This window comes from Excalfactoria chinensis, chromosome 16 (assembly GCF_039878825.1).
Source record: "Excalfactoria chinensis isolate bCotChi1 chromosome 16, bCotChi1.hap2, whole genome shotgun sequence".
In the NCBI taxonomy this organism is placed as follows: Eukaryota; Metazoa; Chordata; class Aves; order Galliformes; family Phasianidae; genus Excalfactoria; species Excalfactoria chinensis.
The window spans coordinates 8,776,148-8,794,884 of record NC_092840.1 but is presented as its reverse complement, the minus strand read 5'-3'; the positions used below and the strand labels follow the sequence as shown (position 1 = coordinate 8,794,884).

The window sequence follows — 18,737 nt, the reverse complement described above, 5'->3', positions numbered from 1 at the left end:
AACGTTAGAATAAGGAGGGTGTACGTTACAGACATTGTTGTTACTTGGCTTTTCATACAGTTTGAAGCCACGGGATGACAGCCATATGTGAATAATGGCTTCATAATAACATACATATGAAATGCTACTTTGGGAAAAATCTGATAAGAGATCTGAACATTCCTTGATTGAGCCCCTCACATCCTTTCAGCTGTGCTGCTTGCTCTCTACTGTTCAAAGTGCCCTGATATGTCATACCTAACACAAGACTTCTGAAAGCACCGAGCTTAACTTTTTTATTTATTTACATAGGAATTGCTGGCATTTTACTGAAAAACAAGACATACTGTGACAAGAATAATTTTTGTGCTTTTTCCCAAATCCGATATTTCCCCACTGATCTCATTTTCTCACCCCAATAATATCTGTTCAACAAAAAAACACTCTAACAAGTTACCCTCACCAGAAAGTGAACTTTTGGCCTTTATTCTCCCTGTCCCTAACATATACACATATACCTCAGTGTTGAGATACGATCTGCATCATCATAACCTACACAGTTGGAGACAATTTCTACCCTATACGGCTCTCATGGGAGAGAACTGAACCCTCAGACGCAAGCTGGGACAAGTGTTACATCCCTGGTTGCCATAAACATACACTAACAGCATTTTCTTTCTTTTTTGAGAAATTTCTGACTGAGCAAAATGACATCAAGATAAATGTCACTGCAATAAGACATCCTCTCCAGGAGGAAGTTCTAAGCTTGCATTCCTTCCTCAACGGGTTTCCTATGGAGTGACTGAATTGTTAATATATTCTCATATTTTTTTCCTACAAATCTACTGATAACAAATAGCCAACAGGGCTTGGGAGTACATGAAGAAAAATCCTATCAAATTCAACATAAAAAAGTACCAAGAGAATCTTACCAAAATATAAAATTCCTATGAAAAGTAAGGAAGTTCAATAGAGAATACTTTTGACACGCTTTCTTCAAATACTTTTTCATTGTTTATTATTATTTCTAACTAATCTGTAGACTTCTGCTCAAGAAAAGTTATTAATACTAAACTAAATCACTGATATTTTATAAAAATACCAATTTTCCTTAAAAGCTGTATGCTTCCAATACCTCCCATTGCAACTTCAATATGAAAGTGTTAAGACTCGTAGGAGTTATGGGACAGCAAGAAATACCATTTCTGAATGCACTCGTTTTTAAACTATTATACTCTGCTACGTTTACCATACATTACGCCTGATGTAAAGCAGTCAGCATAATTATATATTGAGGAATCTTGCACAGTAACTTGCAATACACAGATTATATTAAAACTTTGTATTTCTTGGGATCTAACCTAATCGATTTTAACTAGAACATACAGAGATGCTAAAGCATTAATTCAGTAGTTTCAGAAGTGGATTTGTTCAGTGCAGTGTCCTACTTTGGCTCCAGCAGGGTGTGCTCTGACAGGATTAACTTACAGAGCATCTACAGAGCAACAGTGGCACACATGCATAAAGGCAGAAAAATATCCATCTCTCCGTCCCCCTCTCCATCTAAATAAATCTTACATTGAAAGCTGCTTCGCGTGTGTGCATTACGAAGATCATTTTTGTCATTTAAGTTCCTCGGCACTGCTAGAAAACACTTGAAGACTACAAGAAGAAAAAAAGCACATTTGCAGCTCTGCACATACTCCTGAAAAACCAGGCCACTGAAAGAAGTCCTTGTGTCGTAACCTTCCCAACCGCTGCAAGCTGTCGCTCTGTCAATGTCCCATTAAGACCTCTCTTCTTTGTGCTGTGAGATACCTGACAAAGGGTTTCTAGAACAGCCTGTGCGAGGTGAGGCTGCAGTACTGTCAGTCCAGGTGATCTCACAGCCTACTTTAGGGAACTCCATGGAAAACTTCAGGTTCATAAAAGTCATGTCCCACTAAAAACTTCTTATGGTTTTAATTAGAATGGTTTTCTTATAGCATTATTCAAAGTCCATATTTAGATTTCTGCTCCTTTCCCATCTTTCCCCAAGTAACATGCACTCAGTAATGCTAGAATGGGAAAAGATCCCTGAAGAGCAGAGGCTGAGCTGCATTCAAACTGCTTTAACATGCTGAACGTACCCCATGCAAATTGTAAAGGGGTGTTAACCAAGGATCATTGTTGTAATCTCTGTGCTTTGCAAACGTGGTGCTACCCTACATGGCTACAGCCTTTTTCTTTCTTTTTTTTACATAACCAAATCTCTTTCCCATTCAGTTTCCTGAATTGCAGAGCTTCACAGAAAGACCTAACTTCAAAACCCACCTGATTTCAACCTCTAATTTCTATGGAGGAAGTTATTGTTCTATCTGCTTATACGCGCTGCCCAGTATAACAACTATTGTATTCAAAGCGTGCTTTTATCAGATGACTGAAGGAACAAGTTTATTAACCACAAAGCACATTAGAGAAAGTTTAGAAAACACAAAATTATCAAACTAAAGAGCATATTTTATTTTTTAATAAAATAGCGGAGCATGAAAAATAATTGTATATTACAAATATATACAGCCAAAACTGTGCACCCCCAGCACAGTAAAGAGCATCACTCTATACAAAGCTTCCCTTTGCAGAATCTAGTGCTTCTTGATCTATTCATAGTAAGAATTTGTTTAACAATAGAAAGAGTCAATAAGCCCTTTGGGTCTCTTTGAATTGACACCCCCCCACCCCCCTTCTTTTTTTTTTTTTTTTCTCTCCACAAATCAGTCCAAACGTGTATAACATTGGCTTGATTTCCATTAAAAAGCCACAAAATGTAACACTAAAGGGTTTCTGAGGACTAGACCTCTTAGTTCTTTTGTTAAGAGATTTCTTTTGTTGTCTTTATGTACAGCAAAATACTTGTTTCTCTTTTCATGTCATGGTAAGGAAAAAAAAAATGTATTGCACATTATTCTTATTCACAAAGTTTGTGTCTGGTGCAGGAAGTTTCTCTTCTAGTGAAAGAATATTGGTGAGCATTATAGATTGAACCTATTTTTAGGCACCCCAAACCCAATGGGCTGAGATGAGTCGTGAAGGATTTCTCTCTCTCAGAGTTAGCACGGAAGTTGCTTTCAGACACCAGCATACTCTACTCAGTGAGGAAAAACCTTTCGGGGACCTCCCTTTCCTTAAGAGACAATGCTCACTTGGGTGCTTCTAAAAGAAAATCACTGCTCCATAAAACTGACTCAGAAACCTGTAGGAAATCCAGCTCAGCTACATTAAGAAGTTAAACATTTTGTTGTTGTCGCTTTTTGTCTGTTTTTCTTTAACTATCTGAGGGCCGGATGAAGAACATAAATAAAAATTAGTAACAGGAGAGGCTGTTTTAGTTCACAATATTTCTTTCACTGAAAACCTTTCCACAAGTACATTTATCTTCAGTGTTTAACCAGGTCCTGAATTCAGTATAACATTTTGCCTTGAGGCATTAAAGTGTCCTCTGACAAAATAAAAATAAAAGCACCATCTATATTTTACTCTTTGCCTGCTACTGTATTTGCAAATCTCATCTAAAGCCTATTCATACGCAGGTGGGTGGTTGTAACGTGGATTCATATTTTGCAAGGTGAGTTTTCTGTGGATGCTGAGGTTTTTTGTAGATCCCACTGCTGGTAATAACGCTTGCAGGTTTTCTCCTACTTCTCTTCTTTAATCTTCGACTACAAACATTCTGCCAGGACTGAAGGGTCTTGGAAGTCCAGATCCACATCCCACTAGTAATGCCCACGACTAACAGCATAAAGATTTTCACCATAAAAATTTCTACTGCTGGGATGGAATTATTCATCATGCAGTCTAAGTTTTTAGTCTGATTGTTCATCTTGCATTTCTGTTGAGTCGCCACAATTTTCCAATAATCCATATTAAGTCTTTCGTAAAAATAGCAAGCTATGACACAAGTCGCAGGCACTGTGTACAAGACTGAGAAGACACCAATCCTGACCATGAGTTTCTCCAACTTGTCGGTATTTTCTCCACCCGTTTTCATCACCCTTCTGATATGAAAAAGGGCCACAAAACCAGAAAGAATGAAAGAAGTGCCAATGATTAGATAACAAGCCAAAGGAATGAGCACAAACCCAGTCAAGGCATTCACATCCATGCTTCCGACATAGCACAACCCTGTAAGCTCATCTCCAGCCACCCTTCTCATAACTAGGATCATTATGGTCTTCACAGCTGGAATGGCCCAGGCTGCCAAATGAAAGTAGCTACTGTTTGCTTCAATTGCTTCATGTCCCCATTTTTTCCCAGCCGCTAGAAACCAAGTTAAAGTCAAGATTACCCACCACAAGGAACTGGCCATACCAAAGTAATACAGAACCAGGAACACAATGGTGCAGCCAGTGCTCTCCAGCCCCTCCTGGATGACATAGAGCTGGCCGCTGTCCCTGTCACAGGCAATGCTCTCAGCGCCCGAAAAGAGGCGGATGATGTACCCCACTGAGTAGACACAGTAGCACATAGAGAGGAAGATGATGGGCCTCTCAGGGTACTTGAAACGCTGAGGATCTATGAGAAAAGTGAGTACAGTGAAAGCGCTGGAGAAAAAGCACAGAATGGACCAGATGGCAATCCAAATGACAGCAAACTGTTTGTCATCCTTGCTCCAGTAAACATCAACCCCAGGGGTGCAGAGTGGTGCGCAGGAAGCACTCTTTTCCACGTGGTGGAACTTGCCCGGATTTTCACAGGAGGTTCTGCTGAGGCTGTCCTTGTGCTGCTGCAGGTCATGGCCACTGCTGGGCCTCTGTGGCCGGAACATGGGTGGCAACATGCTGGATCCCCTGGGTGGTTCATCTGACCCGTTGTTGGGGGCCTCCATGCACAGGTAATTGGGATCGTTCTTGTTGGGCAGCTTGCTGCAGTCTAAGGAGTCTGGCCACTTGAAGTTGAACTGCTCCATGATAGGAGAGCATTTCAGCCTCGCCTGCTCACACATGACCCTGCAGGCTGGGATCGGCGTAGAAACCTGCTCAGTGCACATAGGGGCATAAAGGGAGCAGAGGAAAAATTTCAGATGGCTGTGGCAACCGTACTCCACCAAGGGGGCAAACTCGTGTAGCTGAATGGCCGCTTCCCTTTGGTTTTCGTGTCCCATCAGGTTCGGCATCCTCGTCATGTTGTACCCTATATCCTTGCACATGGGGATTTCGATCGGCTGGCACCTCCCGTCGCCGGGGCGCTCAATGTCTATGGAGCTTATCCCCGCGCAGCGCTCTGCGAGCCAGCAGAGCGCCAGGACGGCCCGCACCAGGTTCCCTGCGGCTGGCCCCATGGCGGCCGGGGGTCAGTGCGGCGGGTCACTGCGGCGGGGGCTGCATCGCGTCCGGCCCCGGCGAGGCAGCGCGGACGGCACGGCGGGGCTCAGGTCAGCATCGCCCGGGCCGCTCGGCCCCGGCCCCGCCGGCAGCGCGGGGAGGCGGGCGGGAAGTTCGCGAACAAGCCAAGGGAGGAAGAAGTGCCCCCAGCGCACAGATGCGCCGAACTTACTGCGGGAAGCCCGGCAACTTTCTTCTCGCCGTCCTTCCAGCACCCTTCCTGCTCCTCCTCCTCCTTTGAAACGAAAGCAGAACGATCAGAGCAGATCCGAGCGATCACCTCTTCCACTCGCACATGTCCCGGGCGGCTTTCGGTGCAACGAGCTCCTCCGGGGATTTTCCTCTTCCTAGAGTGGGTCACGGCTCCGGACTTTCTAGCCGAGAGGTGGGGATTGGTTTATCCGAGTGTGGAATAAAGGAGGAGGAGGCGATATCTAAGCCATTGAAGAGGGGGGTCTGGAAGATCTCCCCCCTCGGCGCTCCCTGGCTGCGGCGGGTCGGCCCCGCGCCGTGCCGAGCTGAGCCGAGCGCTGCCTGCTCCCCCCCCTCCTCGTCGGGAACTCCGGGCCGAGCAGCTGGGGCTCCGGGGGCGGCTGACTCCGAGGAGAAAATAAAATACAACAAAAAAAATAAAAACCTGTGCAGGATCCGCCTTGCATACGACATCCACTTTGCATGAGAAAGGTGAAGCTGACACGGTGATTACTTTCCAATCACTCGAAACGCCTTGAAACCTCCTTAAGGACCCCTACAGGTTCTCCTTGATCAGCACAGATTAGAAAAAGCCCCATTTGTTTCTCTCTCCTCCTGTCTTTCTTTCCTTCCTTTCTCCTCTCTCCCGTTGCCCTCCCTTGAAAGTTTAACAAGATCCTTTCTCTGGAAGGCGTCAGCCTCTCCTCCCTCGCCCAGGTAGGAAGCCAGGCAGGGTGAGAGCCGCAGACTTCATGGCTCCTAATAAGAGGGCTGAAGGTGGTACCTCCTTGACTGCCTTTATTGGAGGGAGGGCAAAGCTTTAGCAGGGAGGATGTGGGGAGGAGGATGCATTTTATGGCGAGTGCTATAAACTCTTTGCTGCCAGGGTCATAAAAAATGCTTGCTCTCAGCCTGGAATCTCAGCTGTTTTCAAACGCTGTGCTTTGTTTCGAATTGCTAAATGAACAGGACAGATAGGACTGCTGGAAAAGTACCTGATTATGTTTTTAATCACAGTACGGCATCTCTTGGAAAGTAGCTTACATAAGAAGCCCTAAAAGCAGCATACCCTTGAGAAAGTGACTTCATCCACTATAGAAAAGATACATACAGATTTTGGAGACGGAGATCATTTTACAGTGAGTTGTGCTTACTCTTTGAGTTTATCTTTGAGATTTACACCGCTTATTGGTCCATCAGAGCTAGAAGGAAGAAGGTAAAGCCCCAGCCAAGCCAAAATCCACAGAGGTACAGACTGAAAGGAGCACTGCGATCGGAAGTCAAAAGATGAGCCCTACTTTACTGTTATTTCAAATTACTGCTATTTACTTTGAGCTCAGTTTTAGCGAACATATTATCGAAGAAGGAAAATCTCTCTCCCTTCATTCAAGCTCGCCCACACAAACTGGGCTCCTCTCCATTAGTGCCTGTTTCTTATCGGAGCGAACACGGATTCTCCTGGAAACTACCAAATCCCGCAGGGTCAGAGCTAATACCCCACCAGCCTCTAGAAAGGAAACTGTTGGCTTCCTCAGTTGTGATAAGGGTGAAATGGATCCAGGCAAGGACAACAAACCAGAGCTAGGGCTTGTCTTTGAAAACCCTGAAGATGCAGCTAGTTTTTGCTTAGGAGTAAAAACCATCATAAATATGTTTTAAAACAGTCCTACAGTACTTACAAAGCGTTCATCTTAGGGGCTGACCTTTCCTGGGCACTCAGAGATTCTTTAGGGAATGTTATAAAAGCAGGCAGTGTTATGAGCAAAATAAGCTGTATTTATTTTAGTGTGTCTGTATGTGTGTGAGAGAGAGCATGTGTTGGGGCATTTCCATTCTTCATTAATCTAAGCCTATTTTCTTAGTATTTGTATGCATCCCAATTCCTCTTCTGGAGAGCTCAGCTGGGGGTGGCAGAGAAGTGTGGGGAAAGCTTTCACAAGGGACAAGGCACCTTTGAAAACTTCTCTATTGCTTAAGATGAAGATATTAAATATTGGTTGGGTTCAGTTTGATTGTTTTTGAGGTGGTGTTTCCTATTTTCAACAAGTATTTCTGTAGAGCACTTTATATCACCATTCCCATTAAAAAAACAAAACAAAAACCCTAGAAAAAAGCACATTAAACAAAACGTGGCGTGTTGTATTCTATAGCACTGATAGAGGCCTTTTTCTCCAAAGTGGCAAAAAGAAATACAAATAAAAATGAGGATAAAAGGGATAAAAGAAACCCCACAATCAAACCTTTGTAGTTGTGCCTCTCTTAATTGATCTTTTATGCGCCAATTTAAATCAGCCTTGTTTTCCTAGCCATTATTTTAGCCAATGCATCCTGCTTTAGATCATTTATTTCACTTCCTATATTTTTAAAGAGCTATCTAGGAGTGTATTCCATTCAGCGAGCCTGAGCCGCTGAAACTAACAAATAGAACATTATTATAGAAAAAATGAGAGCTCTGAGAAATCAGCAACTGGAAGATACCTCTGTAACTAATAAATGAAAAGAGCCTTTTGATGGCTCCAGCTGAAAAGATATTTTATTTTATTTTTTTTTTCTCCTGTGTGTGGGATTTGAGATGTGTGATTCTATGGAGCAGCCAGGCACCCCTGCTGCTAGGCCCTGGCTAGGAGTTGGCCCCCCTCTGGCAAATGTTATGGAGAATTGGGAGGAATTTTATGGCTGTCTTTTCCCTCAGCTCTTTTTTCTTTTGTCTTCTTTGAAGAATGACTTTAGACATTTTATTTACATATTTAACCATGGATGAAAGAGGAAAAAGAAAGCATTTGGGCCGTTGTGGGAATAGTGATATGTTTAAATTAATGGAAATCTTATTAGGCTTCTAAAATTTTAAGCAAAAGATTTTTAATGAAACTTTATAATTAAACATGATTTCAAATAATGTGCCAACTCACAGGAAAGATACGTTTCTCCCTCTAGCCATCCAGCTCCTAAACCTCCCCAAAATGTGCAGAGGAATCGTCTGTATTTAAAGTCCAGCTCATCTTCTGTCCCATAAGCAAAAGATTAAGAAAAAAACCTGAATGTTTAATAAGGTATCTCCAAATTTAAACCGTAACTAAATATTTTGTAGGTGTAGCAAAGCACAAACAAGACAAGAAAAAAGCCCACTCTCCCCCCAGTCCGTGGAATGGCAAAGTTTAATGCTGTGTAATCTACAACAGTGGCAGTGTAATAAAATACTTTGATATGGGTAACGGTGAAAATCAAAGTTGCATCTACTCTATACATGTTAGAGTCAATGGAAATTGCAGTGCTAGGCAAGGTTTTCTGAAATGGGATTAAAGAAAACCCAAATAATCCCTTTGAGATAAAACGTTCTGACGCTTCAGCAGGGAAGAGAAATGAAATGATAGGCTTGGGGAGTTAAAGAGTTAATTAATACATTAAAGAATTGTAATAAAATACTCTAAATGATCTCTTATAACAAGTGCACTGTGACAGAATGTGAACTTGCATTGCTGACCTTGAGTTTATAAATTCTGAATCTATCACTATTTCAGATTCTATGTTTTGTGCTCTGTGCTCATCACACAAAAACGAGATCAGTTTAACATTAGTCCTATTCATTAATCCTCTCCTCATCTGTATTTGGTGTTGATTCATCCAGACACTTTTTAACAGCATCTGTTAGAAGTTGTTACCAAAATCAGACACGTAACACACACACACATATATATGTATTAAAAAGCCATACAAAAGGTGCTGACTGTAAAAGAAAAGGGTCACACGCACACGAAGGAAAGCTGATAGCAATTTTATCAGTTGTATGAGCCTGCCTTTCTCCCTGAATTTCCACTAAGCATTCACAGAATTAAATGGCATGCAGCAAATGTTTGCTTTTTAAACCAAATGAGCTCATTTTTCCCTCGCCACAGAATCTTTGTAGCAGTTTTCCTCCAGTTTTTAAATAAACACATCTGCCTAATAGGACAGGCACACTGGGAAATATTACCCTGCAAGTGCGAATATTCACAATGCACAAAAGTTTTAATTACCTCAGAAAGCCACCACCACCAACAGTTAAAGGAATTAAAAACAAAAACAAATCATAAATGGATGAGTGGGTTGTATAGTGTTGCTCTAATACAATTTAGCTGGCTATTTTAAGGGCACTTCCCTTGAAATGTGGTTTGAAATATTACCAAAGGTTCGACGGGGTGCATTAGTGTGAATTGCAAATCAGAACATTTCTTTAATCCCCTTTTCATGGCCTGGCTTCGGATCAGTGGCATCTAAGGGACTCCCCACTGATTCTGGCTCAGGAGGAACCATTCACTGGGGCAGCTTCCCTCCTCTATTCCCACAGTCCAGAAAACAACACCACAGACAGACACCCTCCAACTAAATTAGATTAAACTCCTTCTCTTCCACAGCACATTAGCCTTTTCACTGCCCAAGATTCATTATTCAGCTACTTCTAATTTAAAGATACAGTATTTTTCTCCCGTTAGGAGCAAAAACAAAAACAGGAACTTAATAAACAAGTAAATAAATAAAAATCAAAGCCAAAACAGAATAAATAAGAGATCCCCACTCAGAAATAAATGCAATCATTTTAAGAGTATATAAAGGCAGAATATCCTTCTCACTTATGCTCTGTCATCACAAGGATAATATCGTTTTAAAGCACAGACTGAAGCAGAAAGTTCTGTAGGGACTAAAGAAAGGAAAGGCCCAGTAAAAGGAAATGCACACAGACTGTCTGCCCTTATGTACACTGCCCAATAAGCTTCATTCGTCATTCCTTTTGCATGCACTATTTGAATAATACCTTGCAGCCAGATCTAGATTCATAAAGGCATACATGTAGTGAAAACTGCGTACGATAGCAGATTAATAAGTTCTGTTCTAGTCAACTACTCCTTTGTTTTCTACCTGTAATTTCCCCTCTTTTATTTCCATGTGGAAAAGCAATCTTTTAATGACTCCCTCACTCTGTTTCCAGATATGAGTGTGCAGCCAACAGCAGGCTGGAGCAGTAAACCCCCAAGGTCTGGGTGGCTTTTGCTGCACTTGCAGCTTTGCATTGGACATTGCAGGTGTGTCAGCATAGGAACTCCCACTTTTGGTCATTGTTTTAAGTAACCCACATTGCCTGCGTACCTCCTGGATGGTGCAAAGGAGAAAACTGATAATCTCCATTTCCTTAATCTCCTCGAGTTCAAGCAAAAAACCAAGTAAGTCTGCTACAGAAGAATCTCTGCTCCTTGTGCTGTTTGTAAAGCATCAACAAAGTATCTTTACAGCAAGTCTCCAACACAAATATTTGCAGCATCTAGCTTGGAGACAACTGGAAAATGAAGTTCAGGGTTGTATTTTTTTGTCTGGAAGATACTCCTGGTGCCTGCAGCTCCCAGTTGTACTTTCTGTGTGTCTCTAAATTAGCAGCTAGGTTATGGAAAGACGACTGGGTAGATGAAAGCAGTCTGAAGTATAAGGCAATATTTCAGACATATGCATATTACCCTATTTTACCTGAGCTTGCAGCTAATGAAAGATGTGGTGTCTGGTCTTCCTTGGTCAACCAAGGGCCTTCACACCTAGGCAATAATCTTGTGGAAATCTCCCTTCTTTGCTGTTAAAGTTTTGCAATACAGTAATCTACCTGTTCATCATTCATTTGGTCACCTATTTATTGTTCATTTCAGCTTTCTTCCTACTATTGTATCTTTTATTGCCTATGCAATGCCATAAGCTTTTGGGTACCTCTGGTCTAGGCAGGGAGTTTCAGAATTGAGATGAATAAATTTGTTTATTACTCTTACAGTAGGGTACAGAAAGGACTATTTCCCTAATACTGAGTATCATTGGTCTGAGAGGTACTCCACTTTGCTCATGTGAAAACTTGATTAAAAAGATCAGGTTGTCTTGTGAAGGTTCCAGGACTGACTTATGCTGTTCAGGCCTGAAACCTATCTCTATGAAAAGAAGGGGGATGGGGAGGGCAGGGAGAGTTGTAGTTGTAGACAGACAGGCCTGAGGACTGCAAGTTTGGGAGGCTCAGTCTCTCCTCCATTAATACTTCATGCTGTTTTGGTGGTGGAAGAAATTGCCTGTGGGCACTGATGTAAAAGATAATTTCCAGCTGTCTATAACTGTTGAAGTAGTCACATCTCAGCTTCTGTACCCAGCCTATAATATTCAGAATGACTGGGGGCTGGCCAGGAGTAAAGAATTGGAATATGTAATTAGAAAGGGAATGAAGTTTGTCAGATTGCTGCCAGAACAAGCAAATATGAGCTGGAGATCACTGGTGCCCTAACAAGGAAGTGTTGTTTTTGCCTTCAAAAGTTCTCAAAGATGGCACAAAGTGTCTTTCTGTATCCGCCAATCCTTTCCTATTTTACTTGTTTTATCTTTTATCAGCAATTCTTAGATTGTTAGGTTTTTTTTTTGTATTTTCACAACACCTTCTACATCAAAATGATATTTTCTAAACTTGCTCAACTTGTGCACATGGAAGACACTAAGTAGGGTCACATTTTCCCTTGCTTTTTTTCCAGAACAGACCAGAGGTGGTACACCTATCCAGAAACAAATAAACTACAAATCAGCTTAGTTTTGGACTTTCACAATTTCTGGACTGAGTATAAGAGTTTAATAACTATCTAGAAGCTTTGACCTACAAAACTTGAAAAATCTCCCTCGTTGAAAGTCAGTGACAGCTGGACTCTTTCATTCTCTTACCTGCTTCTTGAAATATCTCTATTCCATAAGAAGATGGCATTGTCTTTCATCAACCGTAGAGCAGCAGAGAATTCAGGTACAATAGAAAATTCACTTCTCTTATCCTGTATCTTCCAAAATCATTCATTATTCTGCTACTATTTATACGGCCTGAAGTCTGCTTTTTACTTTTACGGTCCCTCAGTTCTTACTGCCCATATATTTGTCCCATAAGAGCACTAAGAGAACAATCTCACCGTTTCATCAGAAATCTCAGAAATGTTCTCATAGGAAAACCAACACATTGTGAACTTGTTTTAGCAGTATATAAAGTGTGTTTAAGGTGATGTTCTAGACTGGGAGGTAGGCTAAAATTGCAGAACTCCTTATGAGGACCCCCATGTATTTTCTCTTTTCACCATCTTTAGCTTCACTGTTGTCTTAAGGTCATTTCTATTTTTCCAATTCCACAACAGCATCAGTTTTAACCTTTACCATTCTGAGACCCATTTTTTTCCTCTCTACTTTAATGCCAAATTACTAGCAGTAAACCTCAGAGGAACAAAAGCAGATTGGGAGAGGGTTGGAAGGTGATTCACAACTTAATGCAGGGGCCATTATGGCTCAGCATCATCTCCTGAGACAATTACAGCAGATGAAATGCAGTAGCTTTCTGACATATCTCCTTTTGTCCTTATCTTTGATGCTGCTATGTGATCCTGGGAGGGCCAGTCCAGCTCCTTGCCCGCTGCAGAGGATACCAGGATTCTTACATGTTTGTTAGCTAAATAGTAATGATCTCTCAGCTCTTTTATCCAACAGAGTTCCTTTACAGTACTACATGTTACATTGTATTGCACTTCACAGTAAAGGTGGTGGCAGTCTCAATAACACCCTTTTCTGAAGTTCTGAATAAAGGTTTTCAAATCATCCATCAGAAGTCAGGCAAGGGACGTTTACCTTCCTAATACCAGACTGGTTTTCTTTGATTTATCACTTTACCTCTTCAGAAAGTTTTTTACTCCAGCATTATTTTAAAAACTCTGGAAAAAAAAAAAAGATGTTTGGAGATCTGCAGTAAATCTCTCAACTGCTATAAGAATAGCCTCACTTATCAGCTTTCTTATACTGTAGAAAATAGAATCCTAGCATAGGACTCATGGAATCCAGCCACACAGCACATTCATGCACAGCATTGTCAGCAGAGTATAGGTGTGTACAAAGCAAATCTCTGAACTTACTACTACTTACGTCTGCTTTGCAAACTCAACTAACAGCCTTCAGGATATAGAACAAAATTCAGCTACTTTGTTAAGCATGCAAAAGAATTAATGAAAACAGGAGGAGCACAAGAGCACACTGAAGCTTTGCATCAGTGCAGCTATAGAAGTGAGTGCCTTCAACAGTGATGTTATGAACTCTGCTTGCCATTGTCAGCTGGATTGGCCAGTACAAAGCAAGCCAGATCACACATGCTTTTGCAGTCTGAAATGGCATGTTGTTTTCTTACCCAAACAGTAGATAACCATCACTGTTAGGACTAAACCCTGGTTTTATTGGAAGCAAATTCTTCACTGTGCATTTCAAAGGAAGCAGTCATTGTCTTTCCAATTACATCGTACTTCAAATATATAGTGCTATCAGAGCACTGTCCCACACATGGGCCACAATTGTAACAGCTTGACTCTAGAGCTAGAGTCTCTAGTCCAGGATGTAGAATAAGACACAAAGATTTCCAGAAGAGTGAGGTTATACCAGCATGAAATACAGTGAGGAAGTGTTACATTTAGATCACTCTCAGATGTTTAGACTTTAGATTTTTTTTTTCCTATTTATTTTTATTATTATCATTTGGAAATGATTTAAAAACACAGTGGAGGACAGGACCTCTGGGTCTGAAATATTTGCCTCTGCCAAGGGAACTGCACAGTGAGAACAGTGATGATTTAAGTATAATGATAAAGCATTAATGGAAAATCTTCTGTGTACACAAGCTTTATGTCTGACTTTGTTTCCCCCATCTTAAAACGAAGAACATTCTGCTTGATGTTAGTAAATGGGAAGTGCTCAGACACTGCAGCTTGGGATGTACTCATACTTCACAAGAGGGTGATCAGAAAATTCAGACATTTGGGAAGACACAGATAGACCTTTTAAGATTGGCTGCAAGTTCAGGACACATAATGTTCCAGTTTTGGCAATCTCGGGGGCACAAAAAGAGTGTTACATGCTGCAGACATTAGGCAAGCAAGTATACAGAATCAATTCAAAGCAGCTGTCGAAGATCAGAAATTTTAGGGGAGCTATAGGGTGAATTCTTCCATCTACAACATCTTTTTTTGGAAGGGGGAATGCAAAGGAGGAGGGAATGAAAAATTGATACCGCTCTGTGCTCCAGATGAAAGAACAAACATAATTTTATTTTCTTTAATGACTGTACTGGATTCTGAAATTAAACCCAGCGGGTAAAAAGATCCTGTGTAGATTTCAAAAGAGATCATGCAGTCTGTCCATGTGCTAAGTCAGGCACATTTTTTAAGCCCTGCCATGTTCTGTAAAACTGAAAAAGGGTTATCCCTCTAAGCATTCCGCTTTTCAAAGCCATCCATCTCTTTCTACCTTCCACAAGTCAGTGGATATTCCAAAATAAATGTCATCCTAACTTTAAATGTCATTTTCTGGTTCCTCCCTCTAACTTTATGAGGAGAATCCTGCATATTCTGCATTAAATATTATTAGAACTCGGAATACAGCACTCTTTTTAAGCCTCTGAGCAGAGCCAGACAGCAACAACAAGCAGCAGTATAAACAACTGAATATAATTCTCAGTACAGATTTTAAACCAATTGAACTGAGAATAGCTAACCTTCACTCTGAACTCACTCCAGCTGCAGGTTAATACAGTTAATTGCAGAGCACCTGGTCTAAGCCTCAGGTATATGAATCATCCCCACAGCACACCTTTCAATCTTTTATTCTTATGTAATTCCCCGGGGCAGCTGACAGTGCCTGTTTAAGCTTTGTTCCTAGTGGGTGTGCCAATACGCTGTCAGAATGCTTTTATTATATGCAAAAGAAAGGTTCTACTTTAAAGCATGCATATGTATCTCCAAGGCTGTGGTTGGAGGATACACCGACTCCAGTAGCAATACCGACCTAACAAGTACCTACTGTCCCTCCAAAGGAGCTTTGCTGCGTGCTGCTGCTCCCAGGCTGGGTGTGTGTTGCACCAGTTACGCTAACAAGCTTTGTTTGTCTGGTCGTGCTGTGAACGGGGCGAGGAAATGAAGATGTCTCAATCAACCCTAAAAATATTTACAACTTCATGACACCAAAACTGTGTATAACATCGAGATGGTATTTCTTATGGATTCGGCACATTCTCATGCAGCCTGTGAGTGTGGATACATACACATATATATATATATATGCATATATGTATATACATATGTCATTTATACCTGTGTAAGACAGAAATGCATCTTGGTGTTTATGCAAATGTGTATTCATTCAGACACTCATAAAGTACATCCTTTTAAAATCATTGCTACTCCCCTTTAGCTTGATAATCTTTTTAATACCACAGGTAAATTGCATAGCCTTTACCCATGGAAAACCTGTTCTCAGACACAGATTTATTTCCAACAACAGTGAAAGACATACTGAGTTAGCTGTTTACCTAAATACCATAATGTATGTACATACAGCATATGTACAAGTATGTGAGTTTTATAAATAAATATCTAACTGCATATGTATAAATAGACATATCTCATGCTGGAATGCCTACGGAGTCTTTTTTTTATGGGTCAACTGCTTGTAGATACTTGTAAGCTCTTGCCAGTCCCGGATTGATTATGTCAATGATTATGATTATTAAGGTGGTTTGCAGCTTTAAACTGGTAAATAATATTTAAAAAGGGTGGGACAGTGTTTTGAAAACAGTTGGTCGCTGTCTTTTCTTGCACAAATGTAACTATGAAAGCTCCATCCTATTTATCTTCATATGTATTTACTGAATTACATTTCTTTATATCAGTTTAATGCAACTGTGTCACATGGAATCCTACAGCTATCAATGATAAATAAAGAACACGAAGCTGAAGACTAAAGAAAGTTAGTAGAGAAACAGTTGTGAAGAGAAAGCAAGTGAGTTGCATTGAGTGTGTACGTTATCCATAAAATTAATGATACCCTGCTCAATAATTGTGTTACAGGAACGACAGTCTGGAAATTATAAAACTGCCCTCTCTTTGACAATACTGATTTCTTGCTTCTTTGATGTGTGTAAGCACAGAATATTAGGTTACTCCTTAAATTACACACAAATAACAATCAGACGTTGCCACAACAGTCTTGATGTTGTCATCTTTTCCATTATGCCATTCCACTACATTTGTTGGCAAACTACCATTCAAATCTCAAAGTACACACTCACAATATTTACCATTCCAAACTACTTATTTTCAGTCAGCCTGATGCACTTTTCTCTTGCTACACTGAATGTCCGCATATATGAGTATATTGTGTGAGTGTAAAATATTGAATTTCTGTTTTCAGACCATTTGATGTTTGCTTTGCCCAAGCATCAGTAAAGGTGCAAAGCCACAGGAAATGTTTAGCTATACCCTGCAAACCTCCATGAGTGGAAGCATTCTGAGGAGCTGGAGCACTAACCTGTTAGACAGAAAAGGCCAAATCTGCTTTCTCTGTAACTGACATCAAAACTCCCGCTGACTTAATGGAGCCAGGACTTTGTAGCTCAAGAAGTCATTTTCAAATGCAGCTTCTGTGCCTATGGTGAGATCACACCTCAAGGGCGAGTGATGGATCCAAAAGAGCTGACTATTAAGCTATCCTTACAGGCTACAGATAAGTTCTGTTATATAAATACAAGCATTTCTATACCTGGCTAGGTAATCACCCTTGATGTCTATTAAGAAGATCGGTCACTTTATCATCTTTATCTATGCATAAAATTATAATAATTTAAATAGCTTCCTTAGTTATATGTTATCTACAGTCAATCGTAGGGCTCTAATCCAATCAATACTTAGGCAATTTGAAATCATTGCGGCATGTCTCTCCCTACATAATCCCTGCTGACTGGTGCAACTGGATGGCATACATCTGCATCCTACACTGTAATGATACAGATGCACATCTTCCCTGACATGACAAGAGAATCCAAATTATGCAATTTATTATCTAAAAAGGTTTACTCAAGTTCAGGCATAAGTCATCTACTATAAATTAAAATAAACTCATTCTTCTCCCAGGGCCTGAATCAGGTCTCTGCATCTCTGTAAGTGATGCACTGTGGAGAATTTCACCATGAGATTTGGGACCCGTCTTATATTGTCTCTAAAGTGGAATATATTAAAAAGTCAACAGTGATTCAGAGTCCACAAAGTAAATGCAAAGGTGCTCCAGCAACTCTAATTTTGTTCCATTATGGAGTCTAGAATTTAGTCTAATGTTTCAGTGTTTTCACTGTGCTTGTTCTTATCTTTATACAAACAAATCAGCTTAATATTCAATTAAATGATTTTTTGTTATTGCTATTGGAGTAAATATATTTTTGGTTTACTTCCCTTCTTGCTTTTCCATAGCAAAACAGTGAAATAATATAGCTCCCATAATCTTTCTGTTTCTAGTGGTCCCAGGTATTTCTGCTGAATCTTTCTTACAATTCCAATACAAGTGTTCAGAAAAAATGCTCTGTCAAAGGTAAAGCAGAGAATAGACACGTCCCTTCTTGGCTCTTATGATGAATGCTTGCTGCCACAGGTCATAAACTTTAAAGCATTTATTTCAAACAAAGGATTGTTATTATCTAGGGGAGTTACCTGTTAAAGGGGAGAGAAAAGAGGAATTCTTCTATCGTTTAGTTTAGAAGTATTCAGCTGGTCTTACAGTTTTGTTGGGGGGGGAATTTTTTTATTTGCTTTTTAAGGTGAAAAGTGTGGAGTTCATTTTGCTTAGCTGATCATCTTTTGCCAAATGTATGGGCTAGAAGGATTTTACACAGATGAAATATAATCTAAACTGTAGCAGAACAGACTCATCTGTTGCTGTCCTGTCTTCCTTCAGAATTAGCTTACTGAAACCAAGGAAAGTTTTGGTCCACAGAGCATCTATTAATCTTCTTTATTAGTGGAGATCCTTTTTGAGTCTCAGATCTTATTGCCTCATGAAATGGTAGCACAGGAGAAACTCACACAACTTTATGGGTTAAGGCAAGTAATCAATCAATGCAAACAACGGTGCCAAGCAGACAAGATTTAATAAAAAGAATGAATGGAACCAGCTAAGCCTGCAGGGACAGATGAACCTACTTCTCATTTTCTGTTTATTAAAAGCATTCATATCAATTTGTCATGTGGAAACATTTAGTTCATTCAAGCACAAGTGTAATTTAAAAATCCTATTAATAATACTTTAAAACACAGACTGTCAAATTCTTTAAAAACAGATGATAAGGAAACTAAAGTGGCAGCTTAAGGCATCTAATTCCAACCT

At 40.5% G+C, this 18,737-nt stretch overlaps 2 protein-coding genes across 5 annotated transcripts in view; both read right to left on the bottom strand.

Moving 5' to 3' along the window:
• Positions 1-18,737, bottom strand: part of PIWIL1 (piwi like RNA-mediated gene silencing 1) — a 147,852-nt gene that overhangs the window by 73,140 nt on the left and 55,975 nt on the right. The window lies entirely within an intron of this gene.
• On the bottom strand, positions 2,510-6,448 carry FZD10 (frizzled class receptor 10). The gene has a single exon (XM_072350960.1). The coding sequence runs from the start codon at positions 5,294-5,296 to the stop codon at positions 3,539-3,541; it is 1,758 nt and encodes a 585-aa protein (XP_072207061.1). The 5' UTR covers positions 5,297-6,448; the 3' UTR covers positions 2,510-3,538.